Genomic DNA, 11,694 nt, shown 5'->3' with positions numbered 1-11,694 from the left:
GGACTTATTAGAAGTTACCTATGGAACCTCAATATAGAAGGTTACACAGATGGCAAGCATATTTATCATTTTACAATTTTGATATTGTTCACATTAAAGGAATAAATAATTATCTTGCAGATTTTTTGAGCAGAAATATCGAATTCGGAGATGGATAATATCAAAAATTCATTAATAGACGTCAACAGACGAATGAAATTTCTCATGGAAGAATCTGAAGATATGAAAATTGGAATTGAGCAGTTAGAGGAAATGGCAGAATCTATCCAACAAAATGTCAAATTGTTGGTGGAAATCTCTAATTCTCATTCCAAATATACCAAAGAATTGAATGATAGAATTGTTGATATTACTTCACAATTCGAGTCATTAGATACCAAACAGGAAATACCAATTGATACAATCTCAAAAATACAAACAGGTACATAGCCAGGAAGCAGCAGTGGACCCAGCAATATCAAACGAGACATAGCAAGTCCCCGGAAGGTGACTATAAAAAATGGTGATGAACATACAAGAGTTATAAGAATCAAAACTGATGAAGATGATGATACCCCTTTATCATCAAAAGAAGAAGAATATAGATCATTTGCCAAAATTGTTTATAAATTGGAAGAAAATGAATCATATTTTATTGCATCGGGAGATCATGTTTATCCCAGATTAATAATTACCAAAGATGCAGACCCTTTCATGATCAAAATGGCAGCAGATTATGGATTTCTAGATTTGATCTATCTAAAAAAAGATTTAAAAGAAATTGAAAAATTTGATGATATATTCAGGATAGAAGTTTCAAAATTTGCCCAAGGGAGGTCGATTTATATCAAATTTTATTCAATAAGTCCCGAAGTTGATGGAAGGATATACTATCCTGCTGAACATATTATTACAATTGGATATGTTGGCCGAGATTTCCAGATTGAAGTTGGCCGAAATAATAAACCATTGCCTAAAATCAATAAATCATGGATAAAATCTCGAAGAGTTTTGGGGATGAAAATTCTTTACAACATTGCAAAGAACTTATATGATAAAAAAATTCAGATGCTTGTGCCAATATGAAGGATGGATACTCCTTACGAATAATGGAAAAGAAAAATCTACCATTTTGAAAGAATATATCCAAAAATTTGATACTCATCAAATTAATGGAAGTCCAACAACAATCCAAGAATCATGCAGATTAAGGGAGTGCCCCACATGTAGACAAAACTGAAAGATTGATGGATGGAAAAGAACCTACCACTACCAAAGTATCTAGCCAGCTGCATATGAAGCCAAAGATGGAAAAACAATAATAGAAAAGCATCTAGCCAGCTGCATATGAAGCAAAAGATGAAAAGGTAATAATAGAAGAAAAGATGCCCCTTTGATGAAAAAGAAAAAAATGCATGTGAAAATGTAAACCCCAGGAAGAAAAGAATAGAGAGGCATGTGACCCTTTTTTCAAAATTTTGATGTATGCAATGATGTAATAGATCAATAATAATGAGTTTGAGTCATGTATAAATAGAGGTGTTTGGGGAAAGAATGGATCATCTCGTGTTAGAAACTATTCTCTTTCCTTAAGCTTTCAAAATCAATTTTTCTGGAAACCTCTTGTATACAATAGAAATCTTGTATAAATCATTATAGAAATAAAATTTCAATCTTTTGATATCAGAAAGATATGAGTTTCTAAACTTCCTATCCCATAGATTTTTGATAGATTGAAGAAGATAATTTCTTTCTTACTTTAACAAAGAGAGAATTTTCTTTACTTAAGATCTTTATTCTTAATTCTAAAAAAAGATACAGTGAGGGTAAGAAGCTGAAATAGCAGAATTTCCATTGAGGCAAGAGGTCGTTTGAGGGAGCAGTTTGCAGATTCAGAGCCTGAAGGTCACTCGATTCTAAGAATACAGATTTAAGATCAAAAGTAAGGTAAAATTATTCTCTTTGTTAAATTTAGAAAGAATTCTTCTAATATCTTGAAAGAATCGTAGGGATTATTACTTTTCATGTTTGCAAAAAACTTATCTAACATGTCATTATTCATAAAGCTTGCAAGGAATTATCTGAATAATGTCAGGTTATACAATTAAAGGATTAGATAATCTGTTAGAAAAACTATTAAGGAAAATAAGAAATATTTTTGCTCAACTAGAGACTATGGATATTTCATCTAAGGAATATGATAATCTTAGTGAATTACATGACAATTATATTACAAATTATGCTAATTTATTAGATCAAAGGATGAAACTATATATTAAAACTCGAAATGAAAGAAATAGAGAAATTTTAGAATTATCTCAATAAATTAAGAATATCTTGTGCAAAATATGACAAATCATTTCATTAAAGCTATTATAGACATTTTATAAAAAATGAAGAGTGACAGGTCATTTATAAAAATCTCCCCTGCAATTATCAATGGAGGTCGACTTCCCCAGTTTATTCAGCATTTTCTTCAAACTTTTAGGCATTATGAATTCACTATTCTCCATTATGTACATTTTGATGCTTCCTTGAATTCCTCCATTTTCTTCTCCTCGCCGTCGCCCTCCATCAACTTCGTGAAGTCCTCTAGCCCTAACATTCCATTGCCGTCTGCATCCGACTATCACACTACCATTTCCGCCTCCCCCTCCAACATTTCGCCACCTATAGCCCTTACGCATTTCCATAGCTCTTCCTGTGAGATTTTGCCATCGCCGATTTCGTCCAAGTATTTAAACACCATTTTCGCATTGTTCCATTGACACTGTTGGACCCTCGTAGTTTTCATCATCGAAACTTGAAGAATATTTTGAAATTAATGGTTTCAGGTCCTCCACTTCGGCCTTTCTAGGCAACAATTTCCGTTTCAATCTCTTGAAATTAATGGGAGTCGATTGGGGTTTTTTAACCCCATTTTCTGGTGAGCTATACAATGATTGGGATTTGAGGTGGGGTGGGTGCTAAAGAGAATTGTTTTATTTTTTATTTTTTTATGTTTTAATTTAACAAATGTAATTTTTTAGTATGATAAATAGAAAGTTACTCTTTTGCCCCTTCCAAAATATTAAAAATGTAGTCAAAGTCAAATTTTTGGTCAACTTACGGAATTGTAGATAGAAACCATCCAATAGGGTCTCTGTCGCAACGTTTCGAAAGATTTGGGGTGACGGTTGCAACAAATCAAAGATTTGGAAAAACTCTGTTTTAAAGGTTTGGGTCTCTGCTGCAATTATCCCTTAATATAATTAGAAAACATGACCAAAAGGTGAAGTTCCTTCTAAACAAAATTGAAGAGTTAACAGATTTCACAAAGGGTTATGACTCATTGGAATTTTGTGTTTATACAATTGCATTTTTACCTAGCTAAGTGCCAAGCTAAAGATGTGACGATGTTTTGCATATCATAGTCATAACTAATGTTACTATTTTGTGCTATGTCTTTAGTTTTGCAAAAGAAAGCAGAGAAGTTTGAGTTGAAGAAATACAGGGTCCTACAGTGACAAAGGAACGTGTATCTGATCTTGAGCCAATTCTTCAAGATGTTTATGACATTCGGCGCCCAAAACAGAGTGATTATGAATCTCGAAGAGATTTAATCCTATTGTTTAATGAAATTGCGAAGGAAATGTATGGTAATACTTTATGCTGAATTTATATACGCACTCTGAACTGTTGAAAGGAAATCCCTTGTCATATTTGCTTCTTTTTTAATTCACTAATAATGTTCATAGAATAATGTTACTTGTGGATCTTTATTCACAATGATTTACACTTTATCGCCATGAATATTTCATTGACCCGTGAAAGTTGCCTATCTCATGGAGCACATTTTCATGATTGTTGTTTTTTGATCCTTTTCTTTTCAGGATATTCAAAAGTGACTCCCGTTGTGGTGGAATTTGGTTCTTTCTTAATGGATCTCTTTAGTCCAACTAGTGATTTAGATCTCTCCGTGAATTTTAGCATTAACAAGGTTGAATTTCCGCACGAAAAGAAGATTAAACTCTGAGGAAGTTTGCAGAGAAACTTTATGCTCTACAATGTAAAATTTTAGATTGCATTTTTCCCTGGTTTCTTTTGATTCATGTTTCATTATTTTTAAGAATAAATTGAACTTGTTCATCTCTTAACTCCAAATTTCTGAAGGCAATTTAGGCCTCAGAAATCAGAGTTCATTCATCTTCTAGAACTTAAATACTGGGTGATATGTAACTGAAGCAGAGATCATTTGAGATAATGTCTTTTATTTCTTATACTTTCTAAGCAAACAATGAACAAAAGATGGAAGAAATAAATTTGGAAATTGAGTAATTACAAGATGAAAAGATGATTGGGAGGTGTGGGTGAGATCTGTAACAATATCTGGAGCATTTGGGTGGTTACATTTGCTATTATTTCAGGCCAAATTCTTCTCACACATTTTGTGTGAGGAAGGGTGCTTTACTTGGCTCTTCGAATTCTATTGGTTCCTTTACGAGATGCTCTGTATTAATGTTTATGTTCTCTATTTTTTTTTTTTTAATTTATCAAAGAAATATTTTCCTATCAAAAGATATGATTGAAGCAGAGTAGTATTGAGAAGCATCTCCTTCAAGCACTAACTTATATATTCTATTTGATTAAGTTCCATGGATTAGTAGATGGCATTCCCCAGACTTATAACAGTAGTTTCAATTATTATTGAGGACTTCTTGTTTCTACCTATTTCATTCTCCTTTTGTTCTTTATCAATACTTAGATGCATCTTATATATGGATTCATATGCTCTAGGTAAAGGGCATGTTTCTGGTATTCTTCCAATCACAACTGCCAAGGTGCCTATTCTCAAAGTTGTTGATCGCGGAACTGGTGTTGAATGTGATATATCAGTTGAAAATAGGGATGGAATCTTGAAATCCCAGATTATACACCTTATTTCCTCAATCGATGAAAGGATTAAAAAGCTAAGCTTCTTGGTAAAGCTTGCCTTCATTCTTTTATACATCTATGTTTTGTCATTCAACCTTTCAGCTTCATTTGTCCAGATTCCAATCTCATCTCTATGTTGGATGGTCTTTTATCTTTTATTTAATTTGAAGCATTTGATCATTCTTTTTGCAATAACTTTAATACTTCTATTGCCAATAGAATGCTCTTATGGAAATGCTTGCAATGAACTTATTATTTATTAGGCTTTTGCATTCGATTTATAAGCTTCTAGATGGTCTGTTATAAGTCATCCTCTCATTAATCTTGCTTAATCTATAAGACTAGCCTACTGTTGTGGCAAATCCACCCAAAAGTAATGGGCATGTCCTCGTACAATACTCAAGGCTCTTAGCTGATACATTCGAAAGTGAACTGCCATACCTGGAGCATAGGTGGGTCAAGAATTTGGAAAAATTAGAGAGCCAATTGCATGCATGGGATATCTCAGTTTTCATTAGTTGGCTTCTAGAAAGCCTCAATTACTTATAAATGTTTCTTGGAATTTAGATGAAGACAAAAATTGGAACTCAATGATCCAGAACTATCTCTGGAAAAAAGTACTTGATATGCTATCAACTCCAGCGTGGTTTCTAATTTTAGAGTTTGTAAAACTGATAGTAATTTACCATACTGGAGTAGAGCTTTTGGGTTGCAGTTAAGCTTATTTTGACTTTAGAAAGTCTCTATGAACTTGCAATTTAGAACCTATATGTTCACTTCACCAACTGGGCCATGCTTTAGGATAACATAGCGGTGTCATTTCGGGGTTTTAGTATCCATAGATGGGATTGTGCACCATCATACAAATTGAGTTTGGTTCTCTGCGAATCTCATGAAAGTGTGGTTCTCAATCGGAGGGGACAACACTTAAATACTCTGTTTTAGGAACTAGAGTGAAGACTGCACACCTCAACTGCCTCGAGACTTGTGCCCTGAGCCATGATCCTTAGTAAGTAGAGGCATAAACCTTGAAAACTTATAGCCAAGGTGCAAGCTTTGAGGCAATTAACGAAAGCCTGACGAATTTCAAGGCATAAGTCTCGGGGGCACTTTTTAAAAGTGTGCGCTGATGTGGAGCATGCGGACCACATGACAAGATACGTGATCATGACAAACTCAGGTAAGCCTCTTTAGGTATCTCTCAAGGGAGTTGATTGTAGCTTAAGACCTAAGCATTGTACAGGTAATATTTAGCCATCTCATCTGTGCCGCTGGGGTACCATATTTCTTCATGAATTTCATGGTATACTGGATGAATTATCATTTATAGTCCCTTCATCAAATTTGAAGTCAAATCCTTAGGGGTCTTTTTTTCCAGCACTCCGACACTTGTTTTCCAATTTTCATTTCGCACCTCAAGGCAAAATGTTAAGTTGTACTGCATTATTTGGTATCAAGTTCAAGAACTCAGGAGCATGAATAGTGGACAAGAAGATCGCTGTGGATGCAAGACCAAAAATATAAATATAGTTGTGATGGAAGTCAATCAAATATTTTTTGGTCAAAATCTTATGAGAAGACCTGAATTCTTTTAACCCCAGATTGAAGTATTACTATATAGGAGAAATAGTGTTCGAAAATCGTATAAAGATTGAAATTAGGTATAACCAATAGATGTGTAATTACATTATAATTTTTCCTAAGAGATTCCACAAAATGCTTCTGCAGATGGAGCTTAAGTGGTTAAATGGAGCCTGAACACCATTTATGGACCATACTGCAAGAATAGTAGTGTGTCTCTTAGACATCCTTCCTGGCACACCAAGTTACTTCAACATGATAAACCTCTGTATAATCTTTTTTGTGGAAACATAACTAGCCGGCCTTAAGACACACAAGACTTTCCCAACCAATCCCTTCAGAATACTTACCATTTTTCTTTCTGATGTTTGGTTAGAATTGAATTTTTAGATGCATCTAAAGATAATTGTACATAGTTTCCTGAGATTTTTGCTACATTGCTATGCGGATCTATTTGTCTTGAAATATGATGACCAATGCTATGTTATCTAATTGGCATGGACAATCTATGCAGATGATATCCTGGGCAATAGTGCAGAACATTAACAGTTCAAAAGACAAAACCTTGAATTCTCTCTCCATAATTCTGTTGGTTGCTTTTCATTTGCAGGTACCATTTTAGGCATTCATATTTTTTTTATCCATTCCTTTTTTTTTTGACAATTTCTTTTATTATTTGTGCTCCAGTATATCTGTTTATTTTGTTATAAGTGGTATGTATTTAATTGTTAGATTATGTTGCAATTTAGTTTGAATACATCTTAAGAAGCTTAGATGAAGCTTGAAATGTCTTTTCCTTGTTGGGTCGGGGTGGGGTGGTAAATGTGTGTTTAAAGTAATGGTAAATAAATTTGTTTTGATTAAGCAAACTTGTGTAAATGCAACTTAATTAGCTTATATGAACCTGGAAACATTTCCCCTTGTTGGATTTCGGGTGGTGGGGAGAGAGAATACAAACTTGTTAAATTAAAAGAAACTGAATTTACCTTCTTGTCTGAAGCTCATCTGGATATTGGACGTCATGTTTAGAGTTAGATTTTACAGATATTTCTTTTGATATAGGTTTAATGTGCAATGGAACAAGTATTTTTAATAGGGCAGGGAATGGTATTAATCTTTCATTATTTGGTGTGCATGATTTCTAGTCACATCATTTTGTACTTGCTCATTCGAACTTGTAAAAATGTCGCTGATGCAGACAAGTATCCAAGTCTCTTAAACTAATCATATATTGGTGGTTTGGTTTGTTATGAACTTGTAACAACACTAGATTTGGGTTTCTTCCATTATGTGCTAACATTCTACCTGTCAATACGCTCCGATTTGATCTCTCTCCCATCTTTTTTTTTTTCTCGGAAGCCACCTATATTACCTCCGTTTTCTGCCTTATTCAAAGGTAATACTGTGTATTTTTTAGTTAGCCCCTGCTTGACAATCATTATTATCAAACTCTTTTTACTACATACTTATTTTCAACACATATTCACACAATAAAATATTTTACACCTAGACCCAAAACTTTTTCCTACTTTTAATCACACCTTTTCCTAAAAATCGCTATTCAAAACTCTATTTTTCTTAAATAATGGTTGTCAAACAGGGCTTAATTTACTGACTACAGTCCTTTGATCATTCCATGCTAAATAACATCCTCAACTTCTACTTTCAAATGCAATAAGATATGTGAACTTGTGTTATAATTGTTTATTTCATTTGACGAACTCTATGTTTAATTTCCTATGTTTAATTTCTTATTTATCTTCTCTATAAAGGACCAGAAATACCTTGTTTATGTATCATTGGAAAGTGCATTAACATAAATACAGCAGTAAGAAATGGCAATACAAAAGGGTGTAAATTATAAAAACAAGTCAGAGTAAATTGTCTAGTGTGAACTTTCAATATGGACGCTACTAAATAGTGTTAGAAGTCACGTTTAAGGCATTTCGCAGGCCATCAAATATGTGTCACATTCAATTGCCTGTCAAGATATCGGAAAATGACACAAGCTTATTGTACTTAAGTTTTTGTTTGGAGAAAATATTAGCACCTGCACATGATAAACTTGGTAAAAGGGCTATTTTACAGAATAGGAAGATCTATATAAGGTTAAAGGCGTATTTTATAGAATGGTTATTGAACTTGTAAGGCTTTATGGTACTGAATATCACATTGTTAAATCACAAAATGTTTATAAGATGAGTGTAGTCAGAATGAGGATATAAGATGGATGTGTGGTCATATTAGAATGGATAAAATAAGAAACGAGAATATATGCCAACAAATGCAGGTCATAGCATTGAGGATCAATTAAGAAAAGACCATTTAAGTGGTTGCAACACGTCTTTGCATAAAGTTGAAGAGGACCTTGTTCATAAGATTGATCGAAATTTAGTAGAATTGAAGGGAGGAAATCGTTTGTTGTACTTTCTAAGTATCTATTTACTTTGGATCTTTGAGTAGTTCCATGGTTCTAGCAATAAACCAAATGGAATGGCAAAAATGGATTTATGTAGTTGACCCAAAATTCATTGGTAAAAGTTGTTGTGTGTGTTTTAAGGGCTGGCTGCAGCAGATTCTTTTTTCCTTCTTTCAAATTAGGAATGACTAATGTAGTGAATATTCTTTCAAGTGAGTTTTCAAGGGTTCATATGAATGCAGCAACGGTGATCTTGCGCGTAAGTTGATTAACTGATTGTATCAGCTGCCTATTTCATTCTTCACTGATAATCTCGCATTTTTAGCTGACACCGAACAGTCCATGTGATGGAGATCCTACTAGATATATTATATGAAGACTTTCCAAGTTTAGATTCTTATTTAGGAAAACTAATTAGGGTTTTTATGAGTTTTCTTGTATTTTTTTGGTTGGTTCCTACTTAAATTAGATTAGTTTAAACCCTATATAAAGAGACTTATAAATTGTAACAGTTTGTTACTGGACAAAACTATAATTTCCTCACTAAATTGCCCCTCTCTTCCTGTCTTGTAGGTCTCTCTCTCCCTATTCTCCCTCCCTGTTATTCTATCTCCCCTCCTCCTTTATCTCACCATGTTTCTGGATTTAGTGTTGTCAATATGGTATTTGCTCATGTGCAAGGATTTGTCTCCCCTTACCTTGTCATCTTACTGTCACAGAAGGGTTCAACCTATCTTCGATAGCCTACTCTGCTAAACTGCTGCAGTCCCTCTTCATCAATTCAATATAATATGTTACATGTAATAGTTGCTGGTACAGGATTCCCTGCTTCACTTTGCTTCTTGTTCTATGACGTTTGTTGACCAAACAATGTCGCACATCTACTGTTCTCGTGCTCTTTTTTCTTGGTCATCCTTGGGATGTTAACTGGCTTTATATGCTGTAGATGGACACTGCAACAGTGAAGAAGACAATACCTAGTTTTATGAACTATGGAAAAAGTAATCAAGAATCTGTGGCTGAGCTCTTTGTCACTCTACTGATCATGGTAGTGCTTACACCATTGGTGATCATTAAGTTATTTATTTTAGTGGTGTTGGTTTCTTACCAAAATCGACCTTTACTTCTTATCCTTTGCAGTTATCTTCTGTTGAAAATCTGTGGCTCAAAGGTCTCTGCGTGAGCACGTATGATGGATCTTGGACGTCCAAAGCATGGAACTGTAAAGTTGCTTGCATAAGTGTAATTACACTTGTGATACTTGATTTGTTACGCCCTTGGTTATTTTAAGTATATAGTAACTATCATTCTTCACAGGTTGAGGATTTTAGTGATCGGTCTCAGAATGTTGCTAGGGCAGTGGGACAAGCGCAAATAAAACAGATCTATGAATGCATTAACCTTTCTACCCAGTACGTTTTGTCCTTCATGGATGGCCAGATTGGAGGGGTTCAACTGAAGGAATTTTTGTTTGGCCATGATGGCATCATTACTCTACGTCGAACAAGTACTTCAAATTCTCACCAGATTGCATCATTGCCTAACATTCCCTCTCAATCGAACCAGAGGAAAAGAGATAGAAATAGGGAACGTCAGGAAGCAAAAAAACCAAGCTATGCCTCTCGATCCTCTCCCTACAAAGAGAATAGCCTCCATACAAGGTTGGGCAGGAACGCCTGCAGGGAGTTTGGGACAGGTCGAGCAAGATATGTCATTTGAATCTGGTTGGACAAATAAGACAGGGACCCATGAATATGCTATGCCTTGTGATCCCAGAAATGGGCAGCAACCTATGGATGGTTGGGGTGGAACCAGCACACGACTTCTGTCTAGAAGGGCCATTCGTTTCGTCTTCAATGCAATTGACCTTATTCTTTTTTAATTTGAAAAGACATTTTTGTCAAGTATATTCTTCCCTCACTAAAAAACAAAGTAATCTTTTGTGCGATCAAGAAAAGTAGTTTGAAAATCCTTGATGCTGAAAAAAAGAATGCCAAATGGCTTCGCAAATTGGACTGCAAAGCGATCATTTTGACAAGTTGAAGGGATTTCCTCGTTTATTTATGAGAGGGAGATAGCTAAATAAGCAAAATAATACTCAAACAAATTAGAATCGTTCAGGAAATAATAACAGAGAAATTTTCTACACACATTCTCCAAAAACTATTCAAAACAATGTTTTTTTAAAATGAGAGGGGGGGGGGGGGGGGGGGGGTGGGGTGAAGAAGTAGTGATGGGAAAAGATGTTGCATGTAAGGTTGAGGGTTTAGGCAATGTGACCCTAAAATTTGAAAATAGCTACATGTATATCCTAGAGAGAGTTAGGTATGTACCTAAACTCAATAGGAATCTAATCTCAATTGGAAAATTAGATGATATAGGACTGTGTGCTAGGATTGGAGATGGCATGATGAAAGTAATTAAAGGATCTTTTGTCATTTTCAAGGGCGTCAAGAAAAATGGAATTTATGTTGCTAGAGCTGAAATAGCATTTGAGAATGCAGCTATAGTGTCTAGTATTGAACCTAATTCCACCTTAAAATGACATAAGAGATTAGCTCATGGGGGTAAAAAAAAAAAAATGTCTCACTATCTTATACAAAGGGGAGTGTTTGAAAATATTTAATGTTAAAAATACATTTTGTGTGAATTGCACACTTGAAAAACACTACAGATTGCAGTTCAATTCTGGAAAATATAAAACTACTTCTCTACTAGAATATGTTCACTCTAATTTGTGGGGTTCGGCCTTCACTATCACTGAAGGATGGAACAAGTATTTCCTTTCAATAATTGATGAT

At 34.5% G+C, this 11,694-nt stretch overlaps 1 protein-coding gene across 4 annotated transcripts; it reads left to right on the top strand.

Moving 5' to 3' along the window:
* Positions 1 to 2,389: 2,389 nt before the first annotated feature.
* On the top strand, positions 2,390 to 10,841 carry LOC111412239 (protein HESO1-like). Of its 4 annotated transcripts, XM_023043089.1 has the most exons (8): positions 2,391 to 2,905; positions 3,430 to 3,617; positions 3,852 to 4,027; positions 4,756 to 4,940; positions 6,989 to 7,084; positions 9,840 to 9,941; positions 10,034 to 10,135; positions 10,211 to 10,841. In XM_023043089.1, exons 5-8 carry the CDS (start codon positions 6,989 to 6,991, stop codon positions 10,610 to 10,612), a joined length of 702 nt encoding a protein of 233 aa, XP_022898857.1. In that variant the 5' UTR covers positions 2,391 to 2,905; positions 3,430 to 3,617; positions 3,852 to 4,027; positions 4,756 to 4,940; the 3' UTR covers positions 10,613 to 10,841. The 4 variants fall into 4 exon arrangements, with proteins under 4 accessions (XP_022898856.1, XP_022898853.1, XP_022898857.1 ...); XM_023043088.1 differs by lacking the exon at positions 4,756 to 4,940 and having other exon boundaries at positions 2,390 to 2,905; positions 3,430 to 3,612; XM_023043085.1 differs by lacking the exon at positions 4,756 to 4,940 and having other exon boundaries at positions 2,390 to 2,905.
* Positions 10,842 to 11,694: the final 853 nt, after the last annotated feature.

This window comes from Olea europaea, chromosome 16, assembly GCF_002742605.1.
Source record: "Olea europaea var. sylvestris chromosome 16, O_europaea_v1, whole genome shotgun sequence".
In the NCBI taxonomy this organism is placed as follows: domain Eukaryota; kingdom Viridiplantae; phylum Streptophyta; class Magnoliopsida; order Lamiales; family Oleaceae; genus Olea; species Olea europaea.
This window is presented reverse-complemented; position numbering and strand designations above follow the sequence as displayed.